Consider the following 17,987-nt stretch of genomic DNA (forward strand, 5'->3'; position numbering starts at 1 on the left):
TTACCTGTAGCGCCACAGGGACAGGGTGTTGTGTCTCTTCCAGGTCTTTCTGCGGCCGGCGGTGGTCTTGTTGTAGCGGTGGCCCTTGTTGAGACCACGGGAACGCTTGCCGGTGGCGGTGAGGCCACGGGCCTCGCGGTGCTTGTGGACGGGGTTGACGATCCAGTTGATGCGGGGGTCGATGCGGATGGCCTTGTGTTGGGGGTCGACGAGGATGACCTCGTAGTACTTGTAGGTGGAGTCCTGGTTGATCCAGTAGGAGTTCAGGACACGCAGGTTAGCGCAGCGGCGACCGACACGCTCCTCGGCGGTGGCCTTGAGGGAGCGCTGGTACTTGAGCTGGTTGATACCCTGGTTGGTGGGCTTGCCTGTTGTTCAGAAGTCGTCAGTAAACCAGATTCTTCATCTTCATCTTCCGGAAGAAGAGATTTTTTTCGTAGAAACGTACCATAGGTGGCACCCTTGGGGGCAGGGCGCTTGCGGCCACCACGGCGGACACGGACACGGTAGATAACGTAGCCCTGCTTGGCCTTGTAGCCCAGACGGCGAGCCTTGTCGGGGCGCGAAGGGCGGGAGGCGCGGTGGATAACGTTCAGTTGACGGTACTATATTAATGCACTCTCAGCAAATGTTCAACGAGTGTATAGCAAAGACAAAGGGGGGATGTAGATGTTGGCAATTGGAAACGAGGTAAAACTCAATCAGACATAGATACTTCTTCATGTTCTCAATCTTTGCTTCTCTCTGTTCGTTGGTTTTCTTTGCCATTTTACAGGCAAGGAAAAGGGAACAGCATGTGAGAATGAGAAAACAAAATTTCTCAATCGCGCACACAGGCCCTCCGTCTGAAGATGGAAGCGGCCACAGAAGAGAGAAGAAAGATAGTGTAGAAGAAGAAAAATCTAGGTCATCGAAAAAGTTTCAATTCCCACTGCCTCGACCTCATCCGGCCCCGTCCACAGAGAACGTATTGAAATATTTTTCATGTATTCTTTTCGTCTCGGGATTGTTTTGCGCATGTGTTTGTAATTCATTCGGAGTTGTAACGTACTTCCCAGCAGCGCACACGGAGAAGGAAGCGGACCAGGTCGGACTGCTTCTTCTTCTGGAGCTCTTCGACATACTTGAGGGCACCCATTTTTGCTATTCGATGGCGACGACGACGGCAAACGTTAGCTTTACAAAAGACGGTTTGATAATTCACCCTTTAATGGAAAAAGAGGAATTGGAATAGATATGAATGGGACTGGAGGGACATACCGGCTTGAGGTCAAGAAATTTCCTGCCGAGGGTTAGTTGAACGAGGTTGGATCAAGAGGATGTCAAAATTTCGGAGGAGAAGGCTGCAAAACCCAAAAGCGATAATCAAAATTCAAGGGCCTGTTTGTGGGTTAAGCGACGAGCTAGGCCCGTCATAGCTCTAGCGCGATAGGACTTGCCCCTCAGAGCCCTCGTGGGCTCTTTTGGTGGGAAAAAAAAGATGGGTGGGGAATTGCTGAGTCAGCTAGATGGACGAAACGATCTCGCTGCAGGCGATCTACAAGATAAGTGGGGATACAGAGGTTACTTTCGAGATCAAGGACAATAAGAGACACCGGGCAATGTTGAATGCAATTAAGCTAATCGGCGTAAATCGAACTTATATATACATCACGACAATATCTTAACAATCCCAGATATCGCCTCGAGAGCGTCTCTTGCGGCGTCTCCCCAAGTATTTCCCTTTCTCTGGATCCCAGTCTGGAGCCATCTGCTAGCAGCTTGGTCAACTTCGTCGTCGACCGATGGTGCTGGTGAACGATAAAGATTCGCCCTCCGCTCTCCGAGCACCATGCCATTTAGTCCATCCTTTGCAATTTCCAAGGCTCTCTTATTTACTTGTGCTATATCCGTAGAATCGTGCTTCCACTGCTCAACCTCAGAGGGCTTTGTCAGATTGGCCTTGGCATTGTTCAACCGCGTATATTCATCTACAGCCCCTCGTAGACTTTGTAGATGCTCACACGATTTTTGATATATAGTATTGGAACCTTTGCTGATTGACTCATGCTCCAAGTCAATCATGTCCTTCCGGCGAGGTGTCATCTTCGATTCAGTGGCAGTCGAACAAGATCCAAGATTACTAGGGTCGCCTTCAACTCTGCAAGACAATTCTCTGTTAGCACTTCTAAGACAACTGTAAGAAGAAAAGCTTCTCAGAAGTCACCATACTGTGTTTCTATTAGATGAAGCAGCTCGTCTGCCTTTCCCTGAATGTTTCTCTTTGCATTTGACACACTAGGAGTTGCCGACTTGCTGCCTTTCGACGCTCTCTCAGAATTAGGAATTCCACTTGCATCAGTTAGTAACAGATCCAGCTTCACAATCACATTGGTAATTGATCTTACGTAACCCTCGATCGTCCATTCTTTGAGGATGTTTTGGCCTTCGAAGACTGCCCTTGGCTCCCTTTCTGAGATGTTCTCGATGTCTTCTTCGCTGCAGGAATACCTTCAGGTGCTGAATCGTCTACAATCCATCTGTTAGCATGAGGGACAAGTAACAAGCTGTACTGTCTGAATAGTCGGTCTCTTACCCTCTTCTGAAGCCTTTCTCTTCCGTGTCCTAGCGGGCATCTCGACAAAAGACAAAAAAGTATTATGGTAGAAGAAGGTTGTCGGCCAGCACCTGAGAAATTGAAACAAAGGTTCACTGTATATGAAAGCTATTTGAGAGAATCAATGCACAAAGGACTGCGAGAAAGAAAAGAAAGAGGAGGAAGAAAAGCTGCTGCGAAAATGAGATTAGAGAGTATGGAGTGCCGCCAGTAGCCACCTCGCACCTTCCCCCAACAAAGAAGATGCCCTCGCACAGCGGAAGGTACATCTATGCACGTGCTCCCCTAAAAGAAAACAGAATTCAAGATGCATAACCAAAGACTCGCTTCTGATGCATTTTATTAGTGATGTGTACATAATCTATCAAAAGCGGAAAAAGAGAGAAGCGGTTTTAGGGTAAATAGTGATCAATATTGGCCAGTATAGGCCAGTTTCGTGGTGGCCGCAGCATATCACGTAGCGTTCCAAACTCCCAGATAGTGCAGTCAAATTATCAATTCAATGCCAGAATACATATTCTCTTTATGAAAAGGAATTATCCTCAATCTTTGTGTGAAAAACAAATACTAAATGCGGTCCAAATTCTGTAAAGTAAAATAATAAGAAAGTTTGTCGAGAGAGCACGACAAAAAAAAGAAGAGCATATAAATGAAAAGGGAAAATAAATAAATAAAAAAAAACTTGTCGTACATGACATTAGCCATACCCAATCCGTTCCCTTTTTTTGATTGTGTATTAGTTACAGCATGCATTGCGTAAACTCAGGTCTCTGTCTATATTCTCAGCCAATGGAAGCGAAAGCAAAACCATACCCATTCTCCAGTCTTTGATCTCGCATGTCCAGTAGCCAAATCCGTAATCCATACCAAGGTTATAGAGGGGTAATATGTATGTATATGTATGTATATAGCAAAAAATAATAATTTCCAGATGTAACGACAGTCGCGAGGGGAGCTCGTGTTGGAATAATGAGAGAAATGGCGTGGCAAGCTTTCCTCTTCAAGGCAAAAGAAAGAAGCCTCGGTTTTTTGTTCTTGTGGTATTCATATTGAGCCATCGCCACTCGCCGTCAGAAATGATAAAGCTGATGAATAGGCATATTGCAAAAAAGAAATATTTTGTCTTCTTTTATCCTTTCATTATCGTTGAATATCCTTTAAAATATAGCAATCAGCGCGCAGTAAAGAAAAACGAGCGTTGTAATCTAAGCATGCTATAGGTCGTCCAAAAAGTTGCCGTCCGAAAATTTAGTGAGAGTTGAGTGATAGACCTTGGAAACTGGCCGTCCAGTCGCCAGGAGGTGAGATTGCATTCACGCCCGGGGGTTGCTGCCCAGGGGGTGTCATGGTTTGAGAGGTAGGAAATCGCTGGTGAAGTGACTGGAGATCGCCCGAGTGTGGGAATCCAGCGGCAGCGAAGGCGTCAACGCCTTGGTTCACGCCCAGTGTGTATGCACCGCCATTATTCATTCGAGCATTCCCAAAAGCACCAGCAGATCCATACGCGTAATTGGGAGGCGGAAATCCAGTAGTCGCAGGAGCCGGCCTATCTGTGCCTAATTGAGACTGGGGGTAGCCAGATCGCAGCCCCCGAGCTTGTTGTGCAGCGCCAGCGAAAAGCTGTGATTGCTGTTCCTGTTGCGAGACTTGGTTCGGGCGACGTTCATTTGGATTGGCTCCGCGACCAACACCAACGGCACCAGGTCCAACTCCGCTCGGCGCTTGGATCCCCAAGGTAGGGCTGGCAAACGATGCCGGGTTGATAGCGGACATCCAGATGCGAGTCTTGTAAATCTTGAAGAGATCCGTGACAAGGGAGTTGAAGTTGATGTAGGAATCAGCAAAGTAGTAAAAGGTCAATTTCTTCCAATCCCTAATAATCCGGTTAGCATGATGTGGCATTGCCTTATCATGAAGATGTGTAACAACTTACATTTGGAACTCAGCGTCAAGGATCTCCATGTTTAGGCCGTGTTCCTTGACCTTTTGCATGCACACTCTCTTTGCCTTGGCCTCCTGGCCTTCTTTGTCGCGTAGAGAATGAATCTCGTGATTCTGGGCGAGACGCTTGATGAGCTTGGGGCGCAGCTCGCCAGCACTGGGCTCTTGCATATGATGTTGATTCGGTGGGCCCATACCGCCAATGGCGCTGCCCTGGAGGCCATTGGACGAAGCCAAGAGGCCGGCACCTGAACCTTCTTGTGCGGCAGCCGCGTTTTGGGAATACATCATTAACCATTTGTATTGCTCCTCTGCATAGTGTTCTTTGAGCTCCTTGGCCGTTTGCCAGTCGACGTTGTCTCGTGCAACAGTTCCAAGGTCGGTGCCTCGATCAGCCTCGACAATGACAAGGTCTCCAGGCTTGACGGTAAGCCCTGTGCCTTCTTGGATGTAGAATACGTCTGCTCTGGCACACTTGAACAGGACGACGTGTAAAAGCTGGTTGTGCCTTGGTTGGCCCACGCTGTACACGTTACGATGAGGAGACGGCGGGCGGTTAGCAGAAAATTGACCGTGCATTCCAAATGGGGAAGCGAATGGATTGGTAAACCCCGACGGCATAGAACCCGCCATGTTACCACCTCCAGGGAAGAAGTTAGCTGTTGAAATTCTGTTAGCGTCTCTGTGTATACGTAGCTTGAGCTTGTCCTGGTCCAAAGAAAACTTACTATTACTCGCGCCTCCAAAAGCTGAGCTGTCTGGATAGCCGGACGGATAGCCTTGATTCATCTGGAGATCAGGATTTGGGGCCTCTAGTGTGGCAACAGAATCGGCAATCGAGCTGATGGATCCTTGTCGTGTGGGCATATTGGCAAAGGAGTGGCGTCTGCTCTGGGAAAGATCATTTGCAAAGTAACTTGGAGAGCTAGACCAAAGGGCCTTTTTCAAGTTGGAAACTTCTTTCCGTCCATCAAAGCCCATGGGATTGCGGTACGGGCCCGACATGCCAAACTCGCTCATTCTCCTATCGGCAGGTCGCCTGCCCATGCCCTCGCCGTCATTCGTTTCGTCAAGCTCATCAATGGCATAGTCCGCTTCTTCCGGAACGTACTCTCGAAGGGGATATCCGTTGCCATGATAAGAACCGGGAACACCTCGTTGTCGAATCCTTGAACCGTACTGCTGTTGCTGCTGAGCCTGTTGTTGCTGCCTAAGCATGGCATTCTCTCGCGCAAGCATCTCAATGGCTTTAGCTTCAGCGCTCTGGTGGAAAGAGCCTTGGAGGGATTCAGATGAGTTTTCGTCGTCGTCGTCTTCCACTTCTTTGACTTTTCCCAGCATGTTGTCGCTCGACATCTCGCTCAGCATGCTGGGGCGTGAAGGCCGATGCTGAAGAGCAGGATAACGAGCTCGACCTATGACGGTGGAGGAGCTCATTCCAGTGCTTGGTGACATTTCAGGATCCAGCTGCCCGGCAGAATACGATTGCGAGCGGTAGGTTTTGGGCGTGGGATGGAGCGGAATGGGAAAAGGAATCTGCGAATTCGTGCCTGGCTCACGCGCGGCTGCGGAGGTCGGTGTTAGGCCAGAAGAATCTGGGCCAAAGAAAGAGTTGTTTCCAGCTCCAGGAGGTACAGTTGAGGTGGGAGACGGAAGAACCTCACTGAGTCTCAACGGCGGGTCTTTGCGGTCTGGATTATTCCAGATACCAGTTCCCCAATGAAAGTTGGACCCTGGGGTGCGGCCCATTGTTGAGGAAGTGGAATGAGATCCCCAGGTCCCCGCTCCAGTTTCAATGGATGGAGTGCTAGGGTGTGATGTAGTTGGAGACATTGAGTTGCTCGCAAATGACCCCTTGCGAGGTCGGCTGAGAGGTGCAGATGTATCGTTCAACCAAGAAGCTCGGCGGACAGGCTTGGCGGGCTGTACAAGGGTTTGGGATGTTTCGTGGCGGTGATCTCCTTCGTCTTCAGAGCTGGCCAGCGCTTCAGAGTCTGGGGTTGACGTCCTAGCATTCACTTTCTCCAACAGCAGAGACTGGTTGGACGGCATCTGGGTCAACCTCGACGATGATCCGTTCTTAGCGGAGCCTGAACTCATGATCGGTCGATGAGGACAACCTAATTGGGTGCAGGGGCGAATCTATTCAATCCGAGCTGCGTTTTGTTTTCTGCGTGCGTGCGTGCGTGCGTGCGTGCTTATCCCCTAGTGGTAGAGGGTTTGAGAAGTCGATACTAGCGGAAGGTAATTTGGTGCCGGATAACAAGGCAGAGCCAAAAGAATCAGATGATCGCCCGAGGGGATTCGGCGTGAGAGATCTTTCGAGCGGAAAATGCTAGCTGATGGAATATAGATATGAGGAGGATGCGATTTGGTAGGTTTAGATTTCAGAAACCGGAATGATGTGGTAGATGAATCGATCTGAAAAGAATAAGACAAAGCTATTTTTGATTGTTAGCATATCTATGCAGACTGTAATAAACACAGCTCTTGCAGACATAACGAGATGTCCCCGATCCGCTCGAGAAGTCTTTCGTTGCCGCGTAAATCGCCGCAATGCACAATGTGTGGAGAGAGAAGGAGAGAAAGCGTCAAGACTGGGTCGAGGCCAGCTGAGCTGAGGTTCAAAGGAGATTCCACTTACCAGTCACAAAATGTCAGGTACGGTCTATGTGGGGAATCAAATGGAAGAAAAAGAAGTCTAAGCGATAGAAATAATAGACGAGAGTGACTGGACGAGACGCGATAGGCTGACGAAGGTTTTTTGGAAGTGGCGAAAGAAGCGTGTGTCGGCGATCTCGAGCGGCAATGGTGGTGGTGGTTTTGGGTGGTGATGGTTGGGTGCCGCAAAACGCAGTTGGGCGATTCGAATGATTAAGGTGAAACAAGACAGGCGGAAGAAGGACAGTATCGGGAAGTATAACGTCTAAGCCGGCGCGTCTAATCCAAAACCGAAAAAGAGAGAGAGAAAAGGACGAGAGAGAGAGTGTGAGAGAGAAAGGCAGACGAGACCAATGCAGAAAGAGGACAAGAGAGGCAGGGGTTTAGGCTGTAAGGAGAGAGGATGGGACCAAGGCGAGATAAAGCTCCGTCCTCATCCACAGCCGCGGGAAATGGCGAGCAACGACCGCAGACGACGGAGAGGCAATGGTGTTGCTAGAGCTGGAGAAGCACCTGGTGCCAGTCGAGGCCCATGATTCTCCTGTTAGAGGCCCAGGGACTCGCCAATCCAAGCGCAGCGAATGCTGACAACGCACGACGCCAGCACGGGAGCTGGAGCAGCAGCAGCTTAGCAAGGCGCTGCGGCCAGGGGAGAGACGAGGTAGAGCGGGATGCTACAGGCTGAGTCGATCGCCAAGGACGCGGATCGGGCGATGCTGCGGTGCGATGGACGAGAGCGGCGATGGTGAAGGGCAGTTGGAACCCGGCAGCGGCTGGACGGAAGCAGGATCAGGAACAGGAACAGACCCGAGGTTTAAGTCAGTTCGGCTGAGTCGACTTGAGGTCGAAGACGTCGCGGTTCGGCGCAGGTGGGGTGGAAGAGGTCGAGAGGCTCGCGACAGAGGCCGGCGCAGGTGTCGTGCGGTCGACGTTTTCAAAAGGTGGAGAGAGCCCCCAGGCCTGAGCGCCAGGGCAGTAAGTGGCGTAGACGAGGACGGCCGGCGTGCTAACTCTATGGGGTCCGGAGTACCCCGAAGTACCTGCTCGATAGCAGCTTGTAGCGCTAACGAGGCGGGCCCAGCGCCGCTGCAGAGCGCTGTGCAGAGCGCTATGCAGAGGGGAGATTTAGGCGCTGGGGCCCCTGGGCGCCAGACGCACGGGGCAGACAGCGCTGGAGCAGTTACGAACTGCCAGGTACCGTCGCATTTGCTGCACGAGGGGATTGCGGCAGATGCAGGGAGAGATATGGTGAGTGGGCTTTGCATGTATCATTGAATGCATGTACAAGTTTTCTGTGGGCTGTAGCTGTTCTTGTGATAATATTGCCTGACCTGAGTGGACATTTACTGCATATTATAGACCAGCACGTCAAGATGTGATGATTCAGTGTATGAGACAAGAGACAAGAGTGATGGCTCTGAGCACTGCTGGATGCTAAGCTTGCACATGGTTGGTGTCAGGTCAAGTAGGCACAGGCTCGAGGCACTGAGCTACAGTACAGCGGATGGAGAGATCGAAGGACCTGGGTACGAGGCCGCTACCACTTGCGGCAAGCAGGTAAAATCAGGAGAGTAGAAGCTCCAGAATAAACCCAAATACCTCGCCGTACCGTGTGCGAACTAAAACGAAATACCGGACTAGGGTGATCCGGATAGGCTGGCCGCGGCTGGAAGTGTGGAGGTCGAACGAGCAGCGAGAGGGGAAGCGCATACAACGCCGGTTTGCCAAATGATGAGGCGTCTGCGGAGGCTTGAAAGAGGAGCTGGCTGCAAATATGCTTTTCCCTGTCTCCTCGGCTTGGGCCCCCTCCTTTGTCGTCAAGAGAAGAGGATTGATTCATGGCACTAATTGGGATAGCAAAGCCAAGCAGGCTAACAAGGGGCGTTGTGGATGGATGGCAGGTGGGTTTTCCATGGGTTGGAGGGCGAGGGCGACTCTGGAACTCGCCTTGCATGAGCAGCAGAAGCAGAAGCAGAAACAGAGCACACGGGCGCGCAAGCAGCCTTTCGTCGGATGATGGTGGAGGAGTTGTCGGCAGACGAGATCAGGGATGGAAGCCCATCCAAGCCAAGACGAGCATCCGGCAGCATTGATGGCTGAAGGCAAAGCACGGCTAGAGAGCCAATCAGGGCTATATTGCTTTAGAGATTTGCTAGCATCGAGAGTCAACCACTACTATCCAACTCAGCCAGGGTCTTCGAGTTTCGAGTATCCGCCAGGATATCCCGCAGCTATCCATGAAGTCCTCGAGACGACCATGGGACCCAGAGCAAACTCCAGGTGGGCTGGGCCAGGTGGCGGCCCGAGGTGGCCGTGGAACCGGGGCTGCAACAGAGGCTGCGGCGCATTGGACTGGAAAAAAGAGGAGGCATTAGTTTGCATCTCACAGTGAGGAGACGGGCGTGCGGGATGTCGTGCATGTGGTGTGATGTGATGAGAGCAAAATCGGCATCAGGCCTGTTGAACAAAGAGTGAAACAAGAGATTGTTTTTCCTTTCCCTTTTCTTTCTCTCCTAGTTCGAGTACACCGAGCTGGAGTATCTAAATGCCGGACAGTGCTACGTTTTTCCTCTTTTAGAAGCTATAGAGCAGGTACCTGCCTGTATTACTGGTGGTACTTCCTCATTCATGACAAGCGGAAATTAAAGATCTCGCGCTCTGCTGAGGGCTCAATTATATGGGCCTTCGGATAATCGCTGCTTATAATCTCGAATTCTCAATAATATACGTAATCCAGCATATCGCCACAGGGTGAAAAGGGGGAAATGTGTTCGTTTCAATTTCTATTGTTTGCCATCCTACTTTGCTGACTAGAAAGCTAGAAGAAACAAACAAGTCCTCGCCTTGATTCGTCTGGAGGCTGCTTGCCATCGCTACCTACCTCCACTTGGCAGTATTTGCACTCATGATAATATCGACAGACCCCTTGCTCTCGTTTTAGCCAGTGGTTACTAATAGCGCCATGCTGCATGGCTTGCGTCTGGGCTGGGTGTAAGTTGATTCGCCATGAGCACGGGACCAGCTTCTCTCTCCGTAATGATCGACATCTACCTAACCACTGAGCATCCTCGTCCCAAAGCTCATTGCAGCATAACAGGGACGATTCTGTTTACGAAGGACGGCTTAATATCCAACGCTGCACAGTCACTAATAGCTGCGACTAATACCTCCTACCTAGGTAGGTAACAGGTATAATGCTTTGCAGAGATTTACTTCCCGCGCTGCCCTGGAAAAAACTACTCGATCCTGGCTCGCATCGTCGATGCCGGCCGGCATCCCCGACTGCTGATGGAGGCGAGCAGTCACATTTAGGTGACCTGAAGCTGCCGCTATAGCCTATTTAGGGCAATACCACTGTCGCCTTGAGGTTATTTTAGCGGTTGTTCTGCTTTGCTACCACCTCAGCCCCAGGAACGCACTGGCTTTTACGAGCAGGCGCAGAGCCAAGACAAGGTACGGAGCAGGCAAAGACTGCGTACCAAGCTTGTAGTAAATTACTGCGTCTTATGAAGACCCTGCCGGCCCCCCTTTGGCTGAGGGGCGCCTCGTACCTGTAACTGCGGTGGACTCTGCAGAGGTTGCGATATTGCTGCATTCAATGGTGGATGCAGGCCAGGACTTCATGTACGGCAAAGTACCTGCGCATGTACCTCTGTGTAGCTCAAATTAGGGCTGCGGTACTCCCAGCCTGCGATATCCGTCCATCCAGATCTGTCAAGGCCCTAGCCTGTTCAAAGCATCTCGACTCAATTCTCCAACGCCATGGCAGAAGTAAAAGTGCCATTGACTCACAACGACGTATAAAGCTCAATCGCTCTTGTATGGACTATTCTCGCCCTCATGTTGGGTAGCCGTCTTCATGCCCCGGTGTCATCCTTCGCTTGGCCAGAGTCTGGCACATGCAGGCCATGGAGGGTCTCTCATGCTGTCCTGTCGGCAGTCATGCCGTCTCGATATGTTGCTGGGTAAACCCAGGCCAACCTCTTTATACCGCTTATGCAATGGCAATCTCTACTTACCATAAGCATTCCGCCCATTTCTGTCATGGCAAATACCCGCCTCTATTCACAGGTTTCATCCACAAATTCGACAGACATGGCCTCTTTTCGTTACATATCGATGTGCGGGCAGCTTGTACAATATGTACATACTGCCGCCGTGCAACTGGGCCAATCTGATGATTGTCCGGCCCCTTCCAGTGACCTGCATTAGCGAAACTAGCAGAGTACCAGCAGGTACATTCGCGTCTTGCCGTGCCTGCGTGCTTGGGAGGATCCTGGCGGCTCTAGCAGGCCACTAAAGAACGTCTACAGAGCTAGCAGAACTAACCTAATCCTGGCATGCTTGGCCTGGATCTTCCCACTGGAGGGGCGGGGAAACTTTGGAGGTGCGGCTGGAAATTTGTGCCCCAAGAACCTAAAGCAAACAGAAGATGAAGCAAAGAACCAGTTACGATCCATGGACAATTGACGAGCCACCGCTGGACTTGGTCGCTGCGGCTAACCTTGGCTGAGGGAGACAAAGCACACATCTTTGGGTCTAATAAGCCTTCGCCACCTTAGCTCAGCAGCCACCGTCAATCAAGCCAAGCTTAAGCTCCATGCCTAAGATATAGAGTCTCGTCAATGTTCCGTTTCCTACAGCCTCAGCGGCGAGGCATCGGGTTTCAATCGCTGGGATTGGTCGCTGCCGATTGCGGAAAAGGATCCAAGGACGGACGGGCTCAAAACAAGCTCTCACACGAGAAAAAGGACAGAGCGCTAGTGGCAGTTAGCAGCGAGGGTATCGTGACGCATGCATCGCAGCCGAAGAAGAGGAGGAGCTGCAGTCCTACTGGAACCCCAGCTTTTGGCACAGAATATCAGAGATCGCCACCCCGCAAATCATTTGGTTCCAGAACCCCGCCTCGAGTCGCAAGTCACCTGGTCTGCTCCAACTGCCTCTTGCTCCCACCTGGGGCGGCACAGTTTTCTCGCATCGAGATTGGAGACAGACGGCGTCGAGTCTTCGATGCTAGCCCTGTTTCTACCAAGTACCGCTCGACCTCGACCAAGCTTTTACCGGCCAAGCATAGCGGCGGGCACCTTCGACTCGCTTCACCTGCTTGGCGCCCCTCCCAAATGCAGCCTGTCCTAGCCATTCCATGGGCCAGCCGCGAGCCAGTGGGAGCTACAGAGGCCAAGGTACGAGGTTCGAGCAGCTGAGACAAGTATCACGCGACGCCCTTTCTGCAGCAGTTGAGCGAACTGTTGCAGCAGCTATTGCTTTTACGACTATTCCAAAATATCCGAGTGCTACGAAGCTCCAGGCCCGCAACCATAGCATGGATGACCCCCAACGGTTCCAAGCAATGGAGAGCGCCCGCCCGCTCGGTTGGCGTTGATACATACATACCAGTACCAATCCTCAACTCCACAGCACGCTATCAAGATACCAAGTCGAAACTACACCTCTGCTACACCTCCTCCAACGCCCGCCCGCCAGCCGAGCTCCAAAGCTGGAGAGAGACTAGGGACTCAGCGGGAGGAGCGCTACCGGCGTGCGATTTGCATAAGCCCGCTGGGCCAAGGCATGTTTGTCTGAGCAATGTCCACGCGGCGGTGACAGTTTGTTGTCGACTGCACATTGAATGCTCGTCATGCAGTGATTAGGTGGCGTCCTGCAAATGCTGCCCCCGCTCTCATGCACTGTGCTGTCAAGTCGAGGCTATTCGAACCTTGGGCGGCACGCCACATGCTACGACTCTGGGGAATCAAAAACCTTGAGAGGCTAGCACGACGACTAAAGAATCTACCAGCTGGAGCTTATTCCCTAGCCAGCGCGGCATTGTAGCCCTACGAAATGGCCGCCGAGCTCCATTGAAACCACGTGAAATCAGTCGAGACTCCCAAGCAAGTTGCTTTGACTGAGAAGGCTTAGACCTACCTAGTACCCAAGGCAGTGATCGACATCCGGTAGTATCGCAACGTACTCGAAGTAATCCAGCAAAATACGTATACCCGGCTTTCTCCCTTTCCTTTCAGCTCAGCCGCCATGCATCAATCAAGAGGTGCCACAGAGGCGTTTCCCTGGGAAATGTAAAACAAGACACAAGAACTAACAAAGATCCTGCCAATAGTTGTTATGCCAAGTCAGATGGTAACCAAACTCGAATTGCCTTCATCATGACCAATGGAGATCCGGCACAATGTAAGCAGGCAATCGAGACCAGCAAAACTTGACTTGACTCTGCCAGCAGAAAGGTTCAGGGCACTGCAATCACCAAAAAGGGGAAGCCTATAGACTAATAGACGCATGCTCATTTTGTAGATAATCTCACCAGTTGAACGGCTGTTATGACGCAACTGCTGCACCAATGACGCTGCCCTGCCCTACTCACTGATATCAAATGCATATCCATTTCCAGGGTGCAACGGCGCCATATTTTTTTTCCTCCTTTTTTTTTTTTCTTTTTTTTTTCTTTCATATTTTCCTCGCTTCCTTGACGAACGTGCTCCTTGCACCGGGAAACCCCTGTAGATCTGTAGTCCAAGCCGTATTATCTGAATAATGTGCGACCATGCGTATGTAGGTACTTTGTACCGCAAAAAGGGAAGAAAAAAGATCTGCGCGCCAAGCGACTAACAAGGCCTGCCCAAAAAAAAAAGTTTAGAGTGGCGGGGCGCTACTCTTAACATCACCTGCACACTTTTGATAGAATCGCATAACGCGCCGGACATTGGAACAAACACCCTGCTTGCGAAGTCGCCTGTCACAGAAAACAAACCATGGCGTCAGAGGCTCTCCACGACGAGGCTGAAATGAGCTCTACCTCTTCAGCTACCGCGGAGATGCCCGGCGTCGAGGCTTCCACGAGCTCTGCCGACGAGAAGAACCCAGTCTCCAGCTCCAGTGGCCAGCAAGCGCACGTGTCAGACGCGAATGCGGAAGCAAACCAGCAGAATGGCAATGGCGACGGCGATGCTGATGCGGCGACGACGCAGGCGCCCTTAGCGCGCAAGGCAAATGCTAACCTTTGTGGTGTTTGCGAGGTCAATGCTGGCAAATACAAGTGTTCGCGATGTCGGCTTCCATAGTACGTCTCCCCAATGGATCAGTCCCTCTTTGCGCTATCGTGTTTCTGTCTTTGCAAAGACAGATAGAGAAGAAAACATCAATGGACTAACCCGTCGCCACAGTTGTTCAGTCCCATGTAGCAAAGCCCATCAGCAAAACCATCCTCCCGATCCTCCAAAGCAAGAAAAGCCAGCAGACCAGACCCCAATTGCGCCTCCTCCACCAACTACAACAGCACACATCGATCCCTCAAATCCCTTCAGCGCCCTCGCCACCTCAGACAAGCTCCAGCTCCTCTTCAAGAAATACCCAAACCTACCAAACCAGCTCCTCGAGATCCACGATGCCACCCAGCCCCCGCCAGAATCCCCAGACGCCGCTTCCAAAGCCATACCTGCGTCGCTGATGAAGGGCCTCCCCGCGAATAGTTACCACAACGGCGTTAAGGGCCAGTGGAACCACGACATTGGCATCAAGAACGGCAAAGCTGCGCTGCGAAGGGCGCGAAAGGCGAGCGGCGAGGACGGCGAGGCGATCCGCGAGTACACGGAGCTGATACTGCATATTATGAACCAGACAAATGATAGGAACGATGCCGCGGCGTATGTGCAGCGCCAGATTGCTGAGCAGGATACCGCTCTCATTGAGCGCCTGCTAGCAGAGGATCGACGAAATCAATAAGATGCACAACGAAGGACACGAAATCAATTTGCTGAAACTACATTACAATTATAGAAAACAGAGGCCTTAGAGGGAGGCCTATGCGACTATTTTGGGGTATAATGATCTTGGCCGATATAAAAACAGAATTCTCCTAGGCATACAACATACATCGACTCGCTTCCTTTTACCATCTCACAATCATATACAACAGCAGCCATCATTCCATTACCGAAGTATACACCCAACATATATTATCATTACATCATCCTCTCAATCATTCAGTCATCCAGTCAGATTATTCAAGGTACATATTCAACCCTTTCGTCTCCCACGCGTGGAACTTTATTGTTTTTTCGTCGTTGCAAAATGAATCAAACTAACGCTTAAATCGTGCAAAGATTCCTCCTGCCTTCGCAAGGGGAGATTTAGGTGACTCAATGGGCGATTCTTCGTCCTTTTCTTCCGTCGGGGAAGAAAGTTTGTCGCTCTTCTTGCCAAGGTTTCCAAGCTTGGTTCGCAAAGCCCACCTCGATTCAGATTTGCGCAACGCATTTTGGCTTATACTAGCTTTCATCGGCTGTTGCGGCTGCTGCAGTTGTTGTTGAGGCTGTTGCTTCTGTTGTTGCTGCTGCTGAATGAGCGCGGCTTCGTCACTCTGAGTCCAATCCACACGGTGCTCATCGGCATTGACTGGCAGAACATCAGAGTGAGTGGCAACTGACTGATTCTCTGCAGAGGACAGTGATGCTCTGGCGGGTTCGGGGTCTGCTGATATCATCATGCCGAGGATAGCACCCACGCTTCTCCTCCGCAGGACTTTGTTTGTTTCCTCTTTGGATTTGCGGTGTTCTTGGAATGTATGAGCAGTAGCGGGAGATGCTGGCTTCTCATCAATCTCGGCCGTAGTGGCGAGTGTATGGTTGTGTTGAAACTGGTTCCTCTCGTATTGTCTCTCTCTCATACTCTGCACCCTTCTGAGTGCCTTGTTCTGCTCAGATGGCGTAAGGTCCGAGGCTGCCATGCTAGCCATTGCATTGGGGCCTTCCATATGGAATTTCATAGCTTGCTTGGACAACTTGTGTAGGAGATGCTTCTCCGTTACTGTCTCGACGGTGGTCGTCCGGGCAAACTGCGATGCAGCAAACTGAGGGACATGACGGTAATTGGATGGCGCTGCATCTTCTGAATTTCTGTCGCTAGATGATGAGGTAGAATTTTTCCTCCCAGCTTTTTGAAGCTTCTCCGCCTTGGGGGCATGCTCGCTTGACTCTCGAGATATAAGTTTACCGTGTGACTTGGATGCTGTTATTTGCTTCTTTTGTATAAACGTAGAGGGGGCAGTTGGCCCCACGGGGATTCCGTGCTGTCCGGGATGCAGGACGCTCGCATTTCGTGCCGCAGCTGCGGCGTTTGCCTGTCGTTCGGCTTCGACTGCTGCCCTAGCCCGCTTCTTCCTCTCTGCAACAGCTTTTTGCTCTGCCAGTACAACCTGCAGCCGTCTCGTCAAGTCTTCGGGATCAAGCGCTTTGGATTGCCGCGACTGTTTCGAGGCTTGGTTGCGCGAGGAGCCTTTTACCGGGCCTCGGTACGGCATGGGCTGATGAGCCGCCATTTTGACATCATGCACGTAGTGCGTCTCATAAAACATGGCGAAAAGATGCGTTTCTTGGTTTCGGAGGCTTATTCTTTCTTTTTCGTGTAAATAACAAACACCAGTGTTGATGCTATTTCACACTCAATGGCTAGAGCCGCATTTAACAGAGTGCTCAACAGCAGCAGTCGGTGGCAATATAAACGTATGATAATGAGACTTTCGGTAAGCTGACGTTGAGCCAGGATCGTATAGGAACAGCCCACGCAAGCTAGGTTCAGAACGTAGGTTCAGAAAAGCCTAAAGCAAAAAAAAAAAATTGAATCAGGACACGAACAGCAACAGAGAGTGACAAGCAAGTCTCAAAAGGATGGGAATAGCGGACATGATGAGTACTAAATATAAAATGCCAAGTGTGTGTTGTGGTAGCAACAGGGGTCCCAAAAATGGAGACGACGCATATTACTCCGTGCCATGCCTACCTATGTATACCAGAGCCATCCATACACGCTCACACCTTGACTGACACAGATCTGTCTGTTTCTCACACCACCCTGCGGAAAAGTCATGCAGCGCCGGGACGACGACTGTGGAGGGCAAATGGGGGCTCTTGCGGGTCTGAGGAGCAACAACAGGGCAGGAGAAGGTAGGCAGGTAGGTATACGGGGCCAGAAAGCGAACAAAGGCGGGCGTGTTGGGAACGGTAAACAAAAGAAAAAGCACGTATGGCACAGACGGTAATTTTGGATTGTGCGAAATGTCTCTTGGTGAAATAAAAGTGTCTGGCATGGGGCAGTTGGCTTCTTTTTGTCTCTGATGCTTCCTCTCCTCCTCAAGGCACGCGATCACGAGGAGCTCTGCAAGCCGGCCGGCGCCAGCGTCCAAAAGAGCCATATGCATGCCTGGTGGCTTTTCCACGGGGCACCCACGTCGACTCACGACTCGCCCAGCGGCGTTAGCAATGCGAGCTGTTGTCATCGTCCCGTCTGGCTTCCCACCTCTAGCTCGCCCAGTCAAGGGGACCTACAGCTAAAAACCTCGCCCCGACCCCTGCCTGCAGCGCCGTCGCCGGCCTCGATTGGCCCAAGGGAAGCATTGCAGGGAGAATGGGGCATAACGGCCTTGCACGGGCCATACAGAGCTCGGCTAGACGAGCGACTTTGCGGAGGTGGCTTGCGGTCACTTGACGGTGCAGGGGCTCTGCCGACCTATGCCTTGGAAACGCCAAACATTTGCTTATTCTTGAGCTGCGTCTCCATGGTCTTGTGAGGTGTCCAAGGGCTGCCACCGCCCGTTGATCGCTCGGCCGTGTGGCAGTGGACGTCGGCCACAGGGCGGATGAGGCGCCTCGGCCAAAACGACGTTGTTTTCTGATCTGACGAAAACGCGGTCAAAAATAAGCGACCAAGCCAGAAGTACAGGCCGAGGATACGAGCAGATGCAATACGACGCTCAGATGGCCGTCCCTCAATCGACGAA

At 51.4% G+C, this 17,987-nt stretch overlaps 6 protein-coding genes across 6 annotated transcripts; 2 read left to right on the plus strand and 4 right to left on the minus strand.

The window, feature by feature from the left end:
- TGAM01_v210216 (60S ribosomal protein L15) lies at positions 1-1,138 on the minus strand (the record flags this gene model as incomplete). The annotated part of the gene is made up of 3 exons (XM_018808127.1): positions 1-368; positions 449-605; positions 1,052-1,138. 3 exons carry the CDS (start codon positions 1,136-1,138, stop codon positions 1-3), a joined length of 612 nt encoding a protein of 203 aa, XP_018658662.1.
- A 512-nt stretch (positions 1,139-1,650) lies between these two features.
- Positions 1,651-2,518, minus strand: TGAM01_v210217 (hypothetical protein; the record flags this gene model as incomplete). Its single annotated transcript, XM_024550748.1, has 3 exons — positions 1,651-2,140; positions 2,212-2,331; positions 2,388-2,518. Coding segments are annotated over 3 exons (741 nt in total), but the record flags the coding sequence as incomplete, so codon positions are not given.
- Positions 2,519-3,844: 1,326 nt separating this feature from the next.
- TGAM01_v210218 (hypothetical protein) lies at positions 3,845-6,637 on the minus strand (the record flags this gene model as incomplete). Its single annotated transcript, XM_018808128.1, has 3 exons — positions 3,845-4,469; positions 4,530-5,196; positions 5,266-6,637. 3 exons carry the CDS (start codon positions 6,635-6,637, stop codon positions 3,845-3,847), a joined length of 2,664 nt encoding a protein of 887 aa, XP_018658663.1.
- A 5,186-nt stretch (positions 6,638-11,823) lies between these two features.
- On the plus strand, positions 11,824-12,402 carry TGAM01_v210219 (hypothetical protein; the record flags this gene model as incomplete). The annotated part of the gene is made up of 1 exon (XM_018808129.1): positions 11,824-12,402. The coding sequence occupies one exon, from the start codon at positions 11,824-11,826 to the stop codon at positions 12,400-12,402; it is 579 nt and encodes a 192-aa protein (XP_018658664.1).
- A 1,563-nt stretch (positions 12,403-13,965) lies between these two features.
- Positions 13,966-14,935, plus strand: TGAM01_v210220 (hypothetical protein; the record flags this gene model as incomplete). Its single annotated transcript, XM_018808130.1, has 2 exons — positions 13,966-14,273; positions 14,377-14,935. The coding sequence occupies 2 exons, from the start codon at positions 13,966-13,968 to the stop codon at positions 14,933-14,935; spliced, it is 867 nt and encodes a 288-aa protein (XP_018658665.1).
- A 358-nt stretch (positions 14,936-15,293) lies between these two features.
- Positions 15,294-16,529, minus strand: TGAM01_v210221 (hypothetical protein; the record flags this gene model as incomplete). Its single annotated transcript, XM_018808131.1, has 1 exon — positions 15,294-16,529. One exon carries the CDS (start codon positions 16,527-16,529, stop codon positions 15,294-15,296), a length of 1,236 nt encoding a protein of 411 aa, XP_018658666.1.
- Positions 16,530-17,987: the final 1,458 nt, after the last annotated feature.

The sequence above is a fragment of the Trichoderma gamsii genome (genome assembly GCF_001481775.2).
Source record: "Trichoderma gamsii strain T6085 chromosome Unknown Scaffold_58.2, whole genome shotgun sequence".
Taxonomy (NCBI): domain Eukaryota; kingdom Fungi; phylum Ascomycota; class Sordariomycetes; order Hypocreales; family Hypocreaceae; genus Trichoderma; species Trichoderma gamsii.